This window comes from Eptatretus burgeri, chromosome 4 (genome assembly GCF_056783735.1).
Source record: "Eptatretus burgeri isolate ZD-2024b chromosome 4, Ebu_testis_v1, whole genome shotgun sequence".
Lineage (NCBI taxonomy): Eukaryota > Metazoa > Chordata > Myxini > Myxiniformes > Myxinidae > Eptatretus > Eptatretus burgeri.
Genome location: NC_140964.1, coordinates 80,593,393 through 80,610,332, shown reverse-complemented (window position 1 = coordinate 80,610,332; position 16,940 = coordinate 80,593,393). Strand labels below are relative to the sequence as shown.

The 16,940-nt window shown below is 44.5% G+C and overlaps 1 protein-coding gene across 7 annotated transcripts in view; it reads left to right on the top strand.

The window, feature by feature from the left end:
* Positions 1–16,940, top strand: part of LOC147028498 (active breakpoint cluster region-related protein-like) — a 148,821-nt gene that overhangs the window by 122,252 nt on the left and 9,629 nt on the right. For 5 of the 7 annotated variants that reach the window (XR_015057588.1, XM_085878931.1, XM_085878934.1 and 2 more), the window contains 3 exons: positions 2,666–2,725; positions 3,584–3,693; positions 4,480–4,619. Coding sequence is in view for 6 of the 7 variants with exons in the window: in XM_085878931.1 (XP_085735057.1) it covers positions 2,666–2,725; positions 3,584–3,693; positions 4,480–4,619 (310 nt within the window). In the remaining variant the exon portion in view is untranslated. The other 2 variants (XM_085878933.1, XM_085878935.1) reach the window with 2 other exon arrangements.

The window sequence follows — 16,940 nt, the reverse complement described above, 5'->3', positions numbered from 1 at the left end:
ACCCTAAACGTGACCCTCCAGGACACTGCCATGCCAGCACTGCACCTTTGGCCGTTTAATCCTTGGTAAACTAAAATGGAACAAATCCCAGCCTTGAGTCGTGAGGTCATTCAGCACAGAATGTCACTCTGTAATGAATATCCCCCCGCCCCACCTCCCCCTTCCTTCGATATCTTCATTACTTACAAGAAAGTAAACACATCATGTATGACACAACCATTTGGACTTCGTAAACTTTTTCTTTCTCTAAATCTCAACAATCACCTCTTTTTTTTTATAAACCAATTATCCACTTTCCTCCTCACTGGCTCCTTGTTTGTTAGTGGGATGTTTGCTGACTACTTCTGCCTTCATTTGTAGATATTTTAAGCCTCGAGCTTGGGAACTAGAGAAATGAGGGTTGGGTTTGGAGGAGGAAACATTCCTGATCAGTTCCACATTGAAATATCCATCCCTAAAGCTGTGTCGTCCAGCAGGGTGTGACCGCGACAGCACAGTTTGTTCTCCTTTGAGACTACGGGTTGTCGACATTGGAAACTACGATGCAATTTCCCATCGCGATATTCATCTCCATAAGTTTCAGCAAAGAAGGAGACGCTTGCTCTTAAGATACAACTGGGACCAAATATGGCACTTCACTGCCGCTCTGCAACTTCTTCAAAACCCTGATCGGCCTTTCTTCTTCTTCTTCTTAAATTATTCTGCAAAAAGAGCTTCCGCTGAAGTCGAAAATAATTTCTAACATTTCACTTTACCATTGCAGAGAAGATTCCTCGCTTTCTCGAGAATGTGAACTTTGCGAAACCTCACTTGTTCTCCACCGGTCTGTACTCGACCGAGGACTTCACTGAAGAATTGACCAAATCGTGTCAGGTACCCCGATTGGATCTACTATTAGATCACTGATTTGGATATACGTTGTGGGCAAGAAGCGCCGTACTTCACCAACTTGACTGCTATGGGTGAGACAGGTGCATCAATGCCTCCGGCTGAAGAAAACTCTGAGAAAGTAATTGTGAGTGGGGCCAGCCTGTGGAAGAAACTGCGCAGAAAGATCCTCGGAATAAAGGTCAGAGCAGGAGAGACGATGCTTTCTTGACTTTGTGCCGAACTGTCAGTCGAGCTGATTTGTGCAACCTCGATGAACTATCGGTGGCATTGTTGTCCAATTTATTAGGAAACAAATTCGGACAACTTGTAATCTAACCGAGTTGAATTTCGGACTGCACGTCACAAAATATTGTTAGATTTGTTAAGGTAAGTAATTAAGGCTTGATTACATGTAGTTATTAAGGTTTGATGATCTAAAGCCTTAATCACTCGCATTTGTTGCCTGAAGCCACGACCCGTTTTAACCGTGTACTGTGGGATTTTTTTATTTATTTTGTATGCCTTGTCGAGGTTCGTATGACAGCTAACACACAACACACAGCAAGGGGGGCATGAGACAAGAGGAGAGGGAGGGGGAAGGACAAAACAGTTGGAAACAGAGACATTAGGAGATCTGTGGAAGGGAGAGGGATGGGGCGGGGAACACGGGGTATACAAGATGGACATTACAGGGACTTTCAGGAAGGAAAGCAGGGAATTTGAAGGAGGTGGGTTTGGGTGGATTAACGGGGGTAGAAAAGATCGAGGATTTGGATGGGGGATGATAAGAGGTGGTGGTGAACAGCTTTTTTGAAGGCCTGGAGGGAAGAATGGGATTGAACAGAGTGAGGAAGTTAATTCCAAAGGTGGGAAAAAAAAAGAGGAATGAAAGAGTGAAGGTGAGCAGTGATTCGTGATTTTGGTAGTTTTACCAGAAGGGAGTTGTTGGTGGACCTTGAGCGCCCTGCGGAAATGTGGTGGGGACAAATCGCAGAGAGAGCATGGGGGTGAGACCAGAGAGGAGATGGTAGAAGACAGAAAGACCACCGACCTGCCTGTGGTGAGGGAGTGAGAGGCCCAAAGACTCAGCCTCATCGCGGGAGATGCCAATGATCCGAAATGCCTTGGTTTCCACAGCGTGAAGCCGAGAAAGGTGGGAGGCAGGAGCACCAGCCCAGAGGGGAGAGCAGTACTCCATCATGCTGCGGATGAAAGGCGTTGGCACATGGTCATTGGCACATTGATTAAAGGATTGCTGTTGACATTGTACATGGTCCTTGTAGTGAGTTCATTCCAACCTTACGAGAGAAGAGGAGAACAAGTTAGGTTTGATTCCAACATCTTTAATCACAGCACACCATATTCCAAAAAACCTTGGGACAGCACACCCAAACGTGAAAGGAAAGTTCCCAACCTACATGTGAATATGATTTTTTTTTCCCCCCCACAATGTAAGGCAGTGTGTTGATGGTAAAGGTATCTTGTTGTGACGTTTTAGACCGTGCATTCTGAACTTCCTTCTTTCATGTAATCCTCTGGTGAAGACCCTTATGTCTGCCAGAATAACAGTGCACTTTGCCACACTGATGTGAGCAGAGCAGAAGGTGACAACACCTGTCTCATCATGGGGAGAAGGTGGGGCTTTAGGAATGTTGTGTAAACATTGCAATTGGCCATGGTCCGTGTGGCCATCAGTGATTAAAAAAAAATTGGAAATACATGATGGTGTGCTGCTCATACTTTTGAAGAACCTCGGATGCATTGTGAAAGAAAGTGTCATATTGTTGTCTTTCAGCTTGACCACAAGGACCTCTCAGAGAAAGACTGGCAGGACCGGGTTATCGACATGAATGAGGTTTGTCTCATGGCCTTCAGACCATTGCGAGTGAGACCTCTCCAACTGGGAGGCCCTACTGTGTTACTCAGTTATGTCTGCTCTTTACAGGTCCGCACAACGCCTCAAAAGCGCTTGGTCGTGCAAAATTGTAGTTTTAAGGAAGAACCGATTAAATTTTGAAGGTCGTGAGTTCAAGTACTTGTTTTTTTTTTTTTAGGCACTTCAACCGAGGGCCTTCAATGACGCAGTTGTGCTGCTGATGCATTGCCCCCTGTTGGTTAGGACAGGAATTTGTTTTTGGTGCCGGCGATAGCTCGACTATTTTTCCGGGTCGTGCCCATCGCTACGCCATGCACGTTCTGGTTGTGTCAACACTGCTGTTCCTCTGCCTCGCATACTATCCTGGAAATAGCACCAGAAAAGCACAAATCTGGTTTGGGGGTTGCTGCACATGGCCGTCGGTTCGGGGTTTGCTCCACGTTGTTCATGGTGCCGACGATAGCTCACCTACTCTTCGCGAAGGACACCATGAGATCTTTGACGTCCACCAATGAATGCCAGGCAGACGGGACGCCAGTTTAACGTCCATCCGAGGGACGGCACACACATTGATGAATCACCCTACCTGTGAAACAGTTTATATCTGGGTCGGGTTTCGATCCCAGGCTGGACAGCTCAGAGGTGAGTGTGCATACCTCTAAGGCCTAGGCCATCCCATAAACCCAGTAAATGTATACAAAGTTATTGCATTTGCACTTTCCCTCATTATGTGTGGGAGTTACGTGAGTGCCTTGGAAATGTCATTTTCGAATTATTAGCAAATTAGTTCAGGCTAGTTTGGTTTTTACATCGGTTGTTCTCAAATGCTGCAAACAGGTTGAGCTGAAGTTATCCGTGAGGCTAACGAGCCGCGAGTTCAGCCTGAAGCGTTTGCCATCACTGAAGCAGACTGGCGTGTTTGGTGTCAAGATTGCGGTGGTGACAAAGTATGGCGGTCACTATTTATGATATCATAATAAATGTATGAGCATCTTTTAACGGGATTTTGTTCATGCTCTATAATTGTCGTTAAGGTCTGTGACTCAAACCCAAATTTTTGGGGGATGAGAATTCAAAGCTGCCTCTCAGAAGGAATGCTGCCCACATCACACGAAAAGTTGGCAATTCTCTCTTTGTGGGAATGTCTGAACCTCATAGAATTAAAAGCGGTTTGGCTGATATGTGCCAAATTTTGCATGTGCGCTGGGGGTATCCAGGGTTAGATCATGGGCTCAAAATAGCCCCCTTCCTTCCTCTCCCCCTCCCCCAACCATTCCCCCTCAACCTCCACTCCACCTCTCCCTCCACCCCCACCTCTACCCCCCTCCACATCTCCCACCCTCCCCCTACTATTCCCTATCCTATTGAGGAAAGGGAGACTTGTGATTTTTGCCTGTGCTCATGCTTTCCTGACCCCTTCCAGAGGGAGGGATATTGTCAGCCACAGGCACAAAATAAATTTGCTCCAAAAAAATCCCCCCCCCCTTCCTCTCCCAGGGCACTCCTCAGGGAGCAGGTGTGTCGAGTCCCATAATAGGCAAATAAGAAAAATAAAGGAATTCAATAATTGGTGCAATCGATTTTGTTTGTTGCCTTTGTCCTTGTTAATTTGATATTCACTGTTTGTTAATTCACTGTTTGGGTTTGAAAATTCCAGTGTTCTGGTTTTCCAGAGAATCCTATAGGAGCCTTTTACAGATGTTTGATTCCACACTAATACCGCTGTGCTGCAGGCGAGAGCGCTCACAGATTCCGTACATAGTGCGGCAGTGCGTGGAAGAGATTGAGCGACGAGGTATCGAGGAGGTGGGAATCTACCGCGTTTCGGGTGTCGCCACTGACATTCAGACTCTCAAGGCCGCCTTTGATAACAGTGAGTGCAGCTTGCTGACCGCACCTGCACGCACTCATGACAAATAGATGGGAGCCGTACATTGCAAGTTTGAGTACAAATTGGCTGTGAAATGTTTTTTTGGAGAGGGGGGGGGGTTGGGGTTGGAGGGGAATCATCCCCACCATCCTAGAGAACCTTTTTGTGTTTTTACACCATGAAGCTCCTTGATGCAGGTTGAATCCCCAACCTATCAACCGTCATTTTATTTATAGGGAACAGGGGAGCTGGCAGGGGTCTTTGGCACAACGTCAGTGTTTTCTGTCGTGATTTGTTACACTGTTGAATTGAATCGTCTTTCTGAACCTGCTGGATGAAAGTTCACCTTTCAAGCATGATTACAATCAATGAGAACTACGTTGTATGTTTCTGTGTTTACCATTCACAAACGTTTAAAGCACAGCTCGGTGAGGTCTCTGTCTTGCCACGCACCATTTAAAATGGCTTCACCAAGATGAGTCTTTACAAAGGTTCGGCACACAATCGGTGCCATTCTTTTGGTGGGAGCACACGCACGCATTGTGGATGCTTTACTAAGACCTGGTCGGTCTCCGTTCCATCTCTTGAAACCCGTTCCACCTTCTGAACGGTGTTAATCTAAAACTCTTCATTGTGAAAATGTTTGAGAAATTTTATCACCGTTAGTGTAAAATATACCATTGTGTTCACAACATCTTGTGTTTTGGTGCAATTAGCTTGTAATCATCTGCTTACACTACAAATGTCACCGTTTTCCTAATTAATGTCCACTGTGCTTTTCCATCTCTCAATGGTGAAAAATCACTTTAAAATAAAATAAAATTCTTGTATCCTTATCCGGATCTTAACCAAAAATCTAATCATTTCGGTCTGTCTGTGAGCAGGATGTCTCAAAAAGTTATGGACTGATTCGGATGAAATTTGGTTGACGGGTTGGGTATGTCACAAGGACAAATTGATTAGATTTGGTGAAGATCCGAATCCGGATACAATACTTTTTTTGAAATGATTCTTCAGCATTGAGAGATGGCACCAAAAATTATATATGGAATATCCCAAAAAGTTATGGACGGATTTGGATGAAACTTGGTGGGGAGGGTGGGTGTGCGACGATGACAAAGTGATTCGATTTTGGTGAAAATCTGGATTCAGATGCGAGAATTTTTCACAATTCTTAAAGTGATTCTTCACCATCGAGAGATGTGGCCAAAAATGATATACGGCATCTTCTTCTCCTTGTCTTCCCTTTAAAAGAGGTCAGGTCCGACCATGCCAAGCTTCTGCCCTGCGTTGACGACAATATTCTTTCACTTCCCCCTGTCCTCAGTCATTTATCTCCACTCTCCAACCAAACTACCTCATTGATATCCCTCCTCACACAGTCTTCCCATCTCAACCACGGTACGCTTTTCCTCCTACCTTGCTCCCTCAACCTATCCACTATTTTTGCCATTCTCTCTTCCTCCATCGGTACCAAGTGTCCAGCCCATTTCAGCCAGCTTTATACCAATCTCCCCGTCGAGTTAATCTGCACACCAATCCCCCTCCTCCTTCTATCCAACATCTTCACTTCCACAATCCTCCTGACCAAGTTTTTCTTACAGACCTGCAACCTCTGTTGTTGTCTTTGTCAGTGCCACAGTTTTGAGACCATAAAGGTAGGCCGGCATCACACAAGTCACCATAACTTTCCCTTTAAATTTTCATGATATCTTTCTATCTGTCATTTCTCCCTCTACCCTCCTCCACACATTCGCACCCACTTGAATCCTCCTCATCTCTGTCTCCGACTTGCCACCTGCGGTCACTGTTTCCTCCAGATACTCAAACTTATTTCCCTGTCTGATCTCCTTCCCTTCTAACCTCATATTCATTACTTTTTTCTGCTGCCCGACCAACATCACCTCAGCCTTCTCCATACTCATCTTCAGCCCATGCTTCCCAAATGCCTTCTTTCACCTCCCAAGTACTTCCTGCACCTCCTGTCTCCTCTCCGCCACAACAGCCAGATCATCTGCATACAACATCCATCCCAGAATACCTTTCATATTTACCCTCCTTGCTACAAGACCCTTGCTATACATACCTTCCACCAACCCAACTTCTGCTTCCGGCACTCTCATCCAGGTCGGTGTCGCCATTACCATCTCTCTCGGGATTGTGTCATACGCCTTATCCAGGTCTTCAAATCCCAACGCTGTTTCACCTTACAACTCCAACCTCTTCTCCACCAGCTGTCTCAGCTTAAATATCCCATCCATCATCCCCCTCCCCTTTCTTCTTTGCCGATCTCCATCTCCACACTCTTCCTCATCCTCCCATCCAGAATCCTCTCCAATGCCTTCATGACATGACCCAGCAGTGTAATGCCTCTGTACTTCCCCAGATCTTGAACATCTCCCTTCCTCTTCCATATTGGCACAATTAGCCTTGTCCCCCAATCCTCTGGAATCGAACCCACTCTCATACATACATTCATCAGTCTCTTCATCCAACTGACTCTGACTTCTCCCCCAGCAACTGGCATCTCTGTCTGCACCTTGTCAGTGTCTGGTGATCTTTCCTTCTTAATTCTCTTTGGTGCTGTCCGCACCTCCTCCTCTGTGATTGCCACTACCTCCACAGAACACGGAAGCTCCAGCTCACCGTTGCTTTCTTCCCGGTTCAACAGCGCCTTGAAATATACTTCCCATGTGTTTAATACTGCCCCCCTCACTGTTACTATCCTTCTGCCACCATCCTTAATCAATCCCTCCCCCCCCTTTCATGTCCTTGCTATCTTCATTCCTGTCATGAGCCAATTTATAGATCATCTTTTTCCCACAACCCTTTTCCAACTTGTAATACACCTCCTCTTCCATATCCTTCCTCACTTTATCCACTAACTCTCCTTGCTGCTTTCATCATTTGCCCATACAGATGCAGCAACCCTGCATCCAGTTGTCTCCCTCTATCCTTCATCTTCTCCATCCTTTTCCAAACTTCGTTCTTCTCCCAAACTGCCTTTGCTACTTCCGCCTTCCACCATACTTGATTTCTGCCTCTAATCAACAATGTACCCTTTTCTGATGTCCTTCCACACAAAACTTATGCATTTTCCCTAAAATCCCCTCAGTACTTCTTCCACTTCTCCAGACCTCTGGCTTCTTCACTAAGTTCCCTGTACCTGGCCCTCAACCTATGATGTCCCTGCACTTCCCGAACCTAATGATCTTCAAACCCCTGCTCTGAACTTCCCTCCTTTTCTTCATGCGTATAACAAACACCATCGGCTTGTGCTGGGTGGTGACATGATCTCCTGCCACTCATAGATCCTCCAAAACTGTCGTTTCCTCACTACCAAAAAAATCAAGTTCTGTTCCATGCTCCTGTAAGTGATATTTCAAAAAGTTGTGGATGGATTATGACATAACTTGGTGGATGAGTTGGGGAGGTGACAAGAACAAGCTGATTAGATTTTGGTGTGTGTCAAGGATGAATGGTGTGGATGTAGATCCAGCTTATAAGTGAGATAAAACACATAAACTGTTCAGCCTGGCAGAGGTATGTGCTCGACCGAGTGGCGTTGTAGTTACCGCTGCCACCCGAGGTGGATGGAGGTTATGTTTTCACCCTGTCTGTGTTTGTGAACAAAATATCTCAAAAAGTTGTGAACGGATTTGGACGAAATTTTGTGGAGAGCTTGGGTATGTGACAAGGACGAAATGATTGAGATTTTTGTTGAAGATCCGAATCCAGATCTGGATGTGAGAATTTTTAAAAAGTGATTCTTCACCATTGAGTGATGGGGCTTAAAAGACATATCGCACAATATTTCCAAACGTTATGGATGGATTCGGACAAAACTTGGTTGGCGAGTTCGGTTGGGTGACAAGAACAAGCCAATTAAATTTTAGTTCAGGTCCGAATCCAGAGTCGGCCTTTCAGTGGGATACAAAACGTAAACGAATGTGCCTGGTGGAGGCATGTGGTCTACCAAGTGCCCTTCTAGTTACAGCGCGAGCGCTGTATACTTACAGCACGTGTGCTGTATACAATTGCACCGAGTTTGAAATGTCCCCGGCGTCTACCACGTCTCCAGTGTCCCCCCGTCCCCCCCACCCACGTGCCTCAAGACAGCCAATGACGGCCGTCCGGTAGATGCAGTGCGTAACCTCGACGGAAATGGCGACTTGACGGAAATACCTGAGTATTTCAATGGAAATTTGTGAAACTAATGTGTTATATATGTGAAAACCATTTCATTTATTGCTTGACGGAAAAAAAACGAAGAAATGCGCCCCTCTCATGTACGAACGAACGAAAGACGTCATTTCCGCCCACCATCGCATTTCGCGCCGAAAGACGTCATTTCCGCCCACCATCGCATTTCGCGCCGATAGACATCATTTCCGCTCACCATCGCATTTCGCACCGATCGCCGAATGCTGAAAGCTAAGTTTTTCTTATGCTATATCATTCTTTTGCGGCTCCCTGCCATGCTGTATTGAACTATTTCATTCCTTCTCTTAGATATAAAGATGCTTATCACAATAACAAGATTTTTACATTTCAAATATTAAGTACGCTTTTTAATTGTTTTTCAACTGAAAAAGCATAAATTGCATATTTTAACATAAGTGTACTCATTTGCTTCACCACACGTGCTGTATTGAAGGATTTCACTTGTTAGGGTACCCTGTCAGTACAGGGTACCCTATTGTTTTTCTTATGTTTATTAGGGTACCCTGTCAGTACAGGGTACCCTATTGTTTTTCTTCTGTTTATTATTATTTTTCTTTTTCCGCCGGCATTTTGCACCCTTTTTCGCTTTAAAAATCATTTTCTCTGGGATACTAAGTCCGATCGACACAAAATTTTCACCACAGTATGTATCTTTTTTGATAGCACAATCACGTTATAATTATGACGTCATTGGTCATGTGGTGCGGGCGCCATCTTGAAAAAAACGATAAACTTTGGACATCTGTATCTCGGAAACCGTGCAATGGAAAAATTTTTCTCTTGATACATTTTACTAAGCTCCCTATGGGGAACACGTGTGATTTTTCATGACGTCATAGGTGAAGCGATATACCGGTGAAAAATTCGTCCAAGTAGAACGCCGTATAGGAAAAATCTGAATGATTTTGAGCATCATCTACGCCTAAAATCACTGACGAAAATGTTTTTCTTGACGTCATCGATGACGTAATTCGGCCGCCATCTTGTTTTTTAGTGTTTATTAAAAAAAAAAATCTTCTTCTCCAGAAGGGCTGGACAGATTAAGGCGAAACTTTACACGTACATTCCCCCTGATGTTCTCTTTCAAGTTTGTTAATTTGTTGTTGATACGTCACATGGTTTGGCGGCCATCTTGAAAAAACACTAAAACCTTCAAACATCTTCTTCTCCAGAAGCGCTGGTCCCATGAAGGCGAGATTTCACAACTATATTCGTGACATGTATGCGATGCAAGTTTGTTAATTTCGAAGTGATACGTCACATGGTTTGGCCGCCATGTTGGATTTAAGAAAAATATTAAATAATGTTTTCTCTGGTATTTCATAAGCCATCGAAGCGAAAATTTGCAATTGCCTTCCTCCCTCAAGTCTGCATACATGGTAAAAAATTTTTACCTCAGAAGTCACATGGTTTGGCGGCCATCTTGGATAGAAAAATAGACCTTATCCGATTTTCAAGAAACTACACACACTTATTCGGGTCGACGATGGAAAGCAGAATTTAAATTTATGATATCATTGGTCACAAGGTTCGGCAGCCATCTTGGATTGAAAATGAATAAATTTTAAAAATCTTCTTCTCCAGAAGGGCAAGACAGATTAAGACGAAACTTCACACATATATTCCCATGAGGTCCTTTCTCAAGTTTGTTAATTTGTTCTTGATCGGTCACATGGTTTGGCGGCCATCTTGAAAAAACCCGAAAACCTTCAAACATCTTCTTCTCCAGAAGCGTTGGCCCAATGAAGGGGAGATTTCAGAACTATATTCAGGACAGGAAGGCGATATAAGTTTGTTAATTTAAAATTGATAAGTCGCATGGTTTGGCCGCCATCTTGGATTTAAGAAAAATATTAAATAATGTTTTCTCTGGAACCGCTTAACCAAACGAATCGAAAATTTGTAATTATCATCTACCTTTTGTCTGTGCATGCGTGGTAAAAATTATGATGTCACACGTCACATGGTTTGGCGGCCATCTTGGATAGAAAAACGCACCTTTACCGATTAACACGAAACTTCAGAAACGTGTTCCAATACCCAGTTGGAAGCAGAATTTAAATTTGTAATGTCATAGGTCACATGGTTCGTCAGCCATCTTGGATTAAAAAATAATATCTTTAAACGTATTTTTCTCTGAAAGGACTGAACAGATCCAGGCGAAACTCCACCACTATGACCGCCTCTCCATGACGAATAAAAAGTTCTCACCCCCTTTTGAGGTACGACGCAACGTTTGGCAGCCATCGTGGATTGAAGGAAAAATATTAATTAATGTTTACTCTGGAACTACTGCATCAATAAATGTGAAACATCAAGTTTTTGGTGGAACGCTCATGCGGAATGAGGGTTTGAAATTTCAACGCGATCGGGCCCAGGGTTTGGCAGCCATGTTGGTTTTAAGAAAAATATTAAATAATGTTTTCTCTGGAACTGCTTAACCTAGCGAAGCGAAAATTTGCGCTTATCGTCTACATTCGTGTTTGCACATGTGTTGAAAATTATGACGTCATAAGTCACATGGTTTGGCCGCCATCTTGGATTGAAGGATAAATATTAATTAATGTTTACTCTGGAACCACTGCTTCTATATATACGAAACTTCACATTTGTAATTTAGCCGACATGCGAAACAAACGTTTAAAATTTCAACCTGATCGGTCATGCGGTTTGGCAGCCAGAATTATTTAATTATTTGAATCTGTTCGCCAGTAATAAGGAAATTGAACGCTTTGTGCTGCCCGGTTCGTAACTCGTCTGTTCCGCGCCGTCTCGAAGCAGGCCTGTGGTTGTATCACCATTAAATAATGTTTTCTCTGGCACCGCTTATCCGATAAATGCGAAACTTTGCGACTATGATTTAAGTCTCACGTTGTGTCAGTTGTGTCAAAGGCGGACGGACTGGGTACCCGGTCATCACTGCCAGCAGTTATAAAGTGGCAGTTCTAGTTATTATTATTATTATTATTATTATTTTTCCGCCGGCATTTTGCGGCCTGTTTTCGCTTTAAAAATCATTTTCTCAGGAACGCAAAGTCCGATCGACACGAAATTTTCACCGTAGTATGTATCTTTTTTGATAGCACAATCACGTTATAATTATGACGTCATTGGTCACGTGGTGCGGGCGCCATCTTGAAAAAAACGATAAACTTTGGACCTCTGTATCTCGGAAACCGTGCAATGGAAAATTTTTTCGTTTAATACATTTTACTAAACTCACTATCGGGAATACGTGTGATTTTTCGTGACGTCATAGGTGAAGCGATATACCAGTGAAAATTCGTCAAGTAGAACGCCGTATAGGAAAAATCTGAAAAATTCTGAGCATCATCTACGCCTAAAATAACTGACAAAAATGTTTTTCTTGACGTCATCGATGACGTAATTCGGCCGCCATCTTGTTTTTTAGTGTTTTTTTAAAAAAATCTTCTTCTCCAGAAGGGCTGGACAGATTAAGGCGAAACTTTGCAGCTACATTCCCCCTGATGTCCTCTTTCAAGTTTGTTAATTTGTTGTTGATACGTCACATGGTTTGGCGGCCATCTTGAAAAAACCCTAAAACCTTCAAACATCTTCTTCTCCAGAAGCGCTGGTCCAATCAAGGCGAGATTTCAGCACTATATTCGTGACATGTATGCGATGCAAGTTTGTTAATTTTGAAGTGATAGGTCACATGGTTTGGCCGCCATGTTGGATTTAAGAAAAATATTAAATAATGTTTTCTCTGGAATTTCATAAGCCATCGAAGCGAAAATTTGCAAGTGCCTTCTCGCCTCAAGTCTGCATACATGGTAAAAAAAATTTACCTCAGAAGTCACATGGTTTGGCGGCCATCTTGGATAGAAAAATAGACTTTATCCGATTTACACGAAAATCGACAGACTTGTTCGGGTCGACGTTGGAAAGCAGAATTTAAATTTATGATATCATAGATCACAAGGTTCGGCAGCCATCTTGGATTGAAAATGAATAAATTTTAAAAATCTTCTTCTCCAGAAGGGCAAGACAGATGAAGACAAAACTTCACACATATATTCCCCATGAGGTCCTTTCTCAAGTTTGTTAATTTGTTCTTGATCGGTCACATGGTTCGGCGGCCATCTTGAAAAAACCCTAAAACCTTCAAACATCTTCTTCTCCAGAAGCGCTGGTCGGATGAAGGGGAGATTTCAGAACTATATTCGGGACATGTAGGCGATATAAGTTTGTTAATTTCGAATTGATACGTTAGACGGTTTGGCCGCCATCTTGGATTTAAGAAAAATATTAAATAATGTTTTCTCTGGAACCACTGAACCAAACGAAGCGAAAATTTGTAATTATCATCTACCATCTTGTATGCACGCATGGTAAAAATTATGACATCACATGTTACATGGTTTGGCGGCCATCTTGGATAGAAAAACGCACCTTTACCGATTAACACGAAACTTCACAACCGTGTTCCAGTACCCAGTTGGAAGCAGAATATAAATTTGTGATGTCATAGGTCACATGGTTCGTCAGCCATCTTGGATTAAAAAATAATATCTTTAAACGTCTTTTTCTCTGAAAGGACTGAACAGATCCAGGCGAAACTCCACCACTATGACCGCCTCTCCATGACGACCAAAAGTTCTCACCCCCTTTTGAGGTACGACGCAACGTTTGGCAGCCATAGTGGATTGAAGGAAAAATATTAATTAATGTTTACTCTGGAAATACTGCATCAATAAATGTGAAACATCAGCTTTATGGTGGAACACTCATGCGGAATGAGGGTTTGAAATTTCAACGCGATCGGGCCCAGGGTTTGGCAGCCATGTTGGTTTTAAGAAAAATATTAAATAATGTTTTCTCTGGAACTGCTTAACCTAGCGAAGCGAAAATTTGCAGTTATCGTCTCCGATCGTGTTTGCACATGTGGTGAAAATTATGACATCACAAGTCACATGGTTTGGCCGCCATCTTGGATTGAAGGATAAATATTAATTAATGTTTACTCTGGAAGCGCTGCTTCTATATATACGAAACTTCACATTTGTAATTTAGCCAACATGCGAAACAAAGGTTTAAAATTTCAACCTGATCGGTCACGCGGTTTGGCAGCCAGAATTATTTAATTATTTGAATCTGTTCGCCAGTAATAAGGAAATTGAACGCTTTGTGCTGCCCGGTTCGTAACTCGTCTGTTCCGCGCCGTTTCGAAGCAGGCCTGTGTTTGTATCACCATTAAATAATGTTTTCTCTGGCACCGCTTATCCGATAAATGCGAAACTTTGCGACTATGATTTAAGTCTCATGTTGTATCAGTTGTGTCAAAGGCGGACACTTCTGGGTACCCGGTCATCACTGCCAGCAGTTATAAAGTGGCAGTTCTAGTTATTTTTGTTTTGGTCTTTTCAAACTCTGAATGCTGACCTTTAAAGGTCCACACAATCAGGATTTTTTTTTTACTGTGTTTATTAATTTTTAAGTAATAAAAAATAACTGAACGTGCTTTTAAATCCAATAATTTTTTGAGGTGTTGAAAGATTAAAAGGCCAACTTGCAGGTTACTACCCATAAAAATTACAGAATGTTTTAGGGGTGTTTGTTTCTGGGGTTTCTGTTGAATGTTTTAGGGGTGTCTGTTGAAGCGTTATGTCGTGGGGTGAGGGTGTCAAGTTTGAGCAAAAAAAAGTTACGTAATTTTTGAATGGTCCCTGACGGGTTTCTGTGAAGTCAGTGATAGCATGATTGGGGAGTAGAAAACATTACATATTGTTATGGCTGTGGAAATTCGCATTGCACCATAAAGGGCCCTCAGGTGAGATATCTTCATAGGTACATGTGTAGTTAGCCCAAACCCGTTGTATAGTGGGAATTTATGTAATCCATCCGGGCTGCGACGCTTTGAGTTTGCCATTTTTCTGTTCTATCTTTTATTTCAAACACACAACATTTCAACAACCATGCCATCCCCATCACAGCGCCAACCACACTGCAACCACGCCACCTCCACCATCTACGCTACTACATCTTCGCCACTACGTCCGCTTCCGAACGGCAAACAAAGGCGCCAAGGAGGGAACTGCGAGGATGCGCAGGTTTCCCCGCCTGTTTCTTCCGTTTGACTTCCCCACGTTTTGGAGTGGAGGAGGGCGATGCAGGTCAAAGGTCAGAGGTCATGTGAAGGAGGGGTCTCATTTTGGGGGAATAATTCTCTGGCCCAGAGCCAAAAACTGACTCCCCCGGCCCCCACACGGGGCGGGGTGGAGGGAAAGCGTGAGGGAACGCCCTTTTCGGGAACCCTCTCGAAGGAAGGTGGAGCCGAGAACGGGGCGAAGGGCGGAGCCCCGCGCTATAAAAGGCGGACACGGGCGGGCGCGAGCGCGCTTCCTCTTCAGCCTCTTCCTCTGGAGCGCTTCCTCTTCCGCCTCTTCCTCTTCGTCTTGGCTGGTGGTCTGGTTGGTCTTCGGTTGGTTTTTGTCGAGAGTTGGTCTTCGGGAAGAGGTCCTGCGCCCGCGCCTTGGCGAGCGGCCCTGTCACGAGGGCACGGACGGGAGACGCGGGAGCGCCGGTGGTGAGGTGGACCTGCGCGTCCGGACGGCGAGTGCCGGAGAGGGTTCGCCGGCCGCGAGAGAGGTCGGGGCCAGGCGCGACCACGCTGGCGGTCGTGGGAGAAGGGCTCACCAGCCATAAAAGGGAAGTCGCGACTTCTTTCTTTTCTTTGGGGTTTTTGTGTAAATGTCTGTGGGTGGCGCCAGTCTGGCTCAAGTCGTATTGTTTTAAGTGTTGCCGTGTGTACGCGTATTCGGTTGTAGCTCTGCATTGTTTCTTTTGTTACATTTGCTTTTTGTGCATAATTGTGTGGCTGTAAATACGTGCCTTCCGTGCTTGTCTGTGTGTGCGTGTGAATAAAATGCTTGCTTGTTGAACTGTTCCCGCTCTGCTTCGTCTCTTTTCCTTTTTTATTGACCCTCCATCTTGCATCACGTAAGGGGTTCGTAGTGGGTGCAACATCCCGGTAATTAATCGGAACCATCAGACCGACGATAACACCGCTCGGTTATCACTATAGCACGGAACGGACCGCTTAAGCAGTTCGTGTCCGGAGTTGGCCTGTGGCGTGGTACGATCGCCCGGTCGACCATTCGCGCAGGTACTTAGGTAGATCGAATTTGGCGTGCAACCCTATCCTGCGCGGGTGGGCAATTGGCACGATCGTGGTGAGGTTAAACCCCCACCGGTGACTAGCTCCCGGCGTTGTTCCGAGAGGGTCACGACTGAATTGTCCGTCCGGTGGGCGACGTGCCGCGATTCGAGTTACGTGGCCGTTCGCACGCCGGCGGGCACGAATTCGCAACAATATTCTGCTGTATCGACGTGGGAATGCCTGGTTGCCTTTACGAGCAGGAGAAGGTTGAGAGTAAAGATAGGACAACTTTGATTCGAAGACTTCAGTGTGGGGAGGGGATCGATGCCTTAGGGTTGAGAGGGGAAGGTGAAGACTTGGGTTTGGATGGGGGCCGTGGGGGATGAAAGCAAAGATGGGACAGAGTTGGGAGGGGAAGGGTGAGGTTTGTTTTTGCCGAAGAGTTGTCAATTGCATGTGTAAGTTTACTCACAGTGAAAGTGTGTGTGTGTGTGTGTGTGTGTGTGTGTGTGTGTGTGTGTGTGTGTGTGTGTGTGTGCGTGTGTGTGCGTGTGTGTGTGTGTGTGTGTGTGTCACTGGGAGGGGGGTGGGGGCGGGATTTGCAATTATCCGACAAGTCGTGTGCTGGTAAATCACAAATGACAAAACTCTAAGTATAAGTCAGACAATAATTATTGCAGTTTCTAACTTGCAGAATGTAGACCCTTTCGCCGCTGGATGTGTATCGTCATGCAGAGCACACCGTATTTGTAAAGCCCTGAATGATTATATACAAGCATGCCCTGCCTGTGCCAGCCCTGCAGAGCACGCGTCCGCAAATAACAGGCATTCAAATGTTAAAGTTGTTTGTTGCTTTCAAACTATGTGCCATGGTCATGGAGATTAAACATCATTTCATAGTTTTCTCCATTTCTATGAGATTATCTTTCTGCTCTGCCTGGTGTTGGCTTTATGGTTGGAGTGGTGAGCTTGGGATCCTA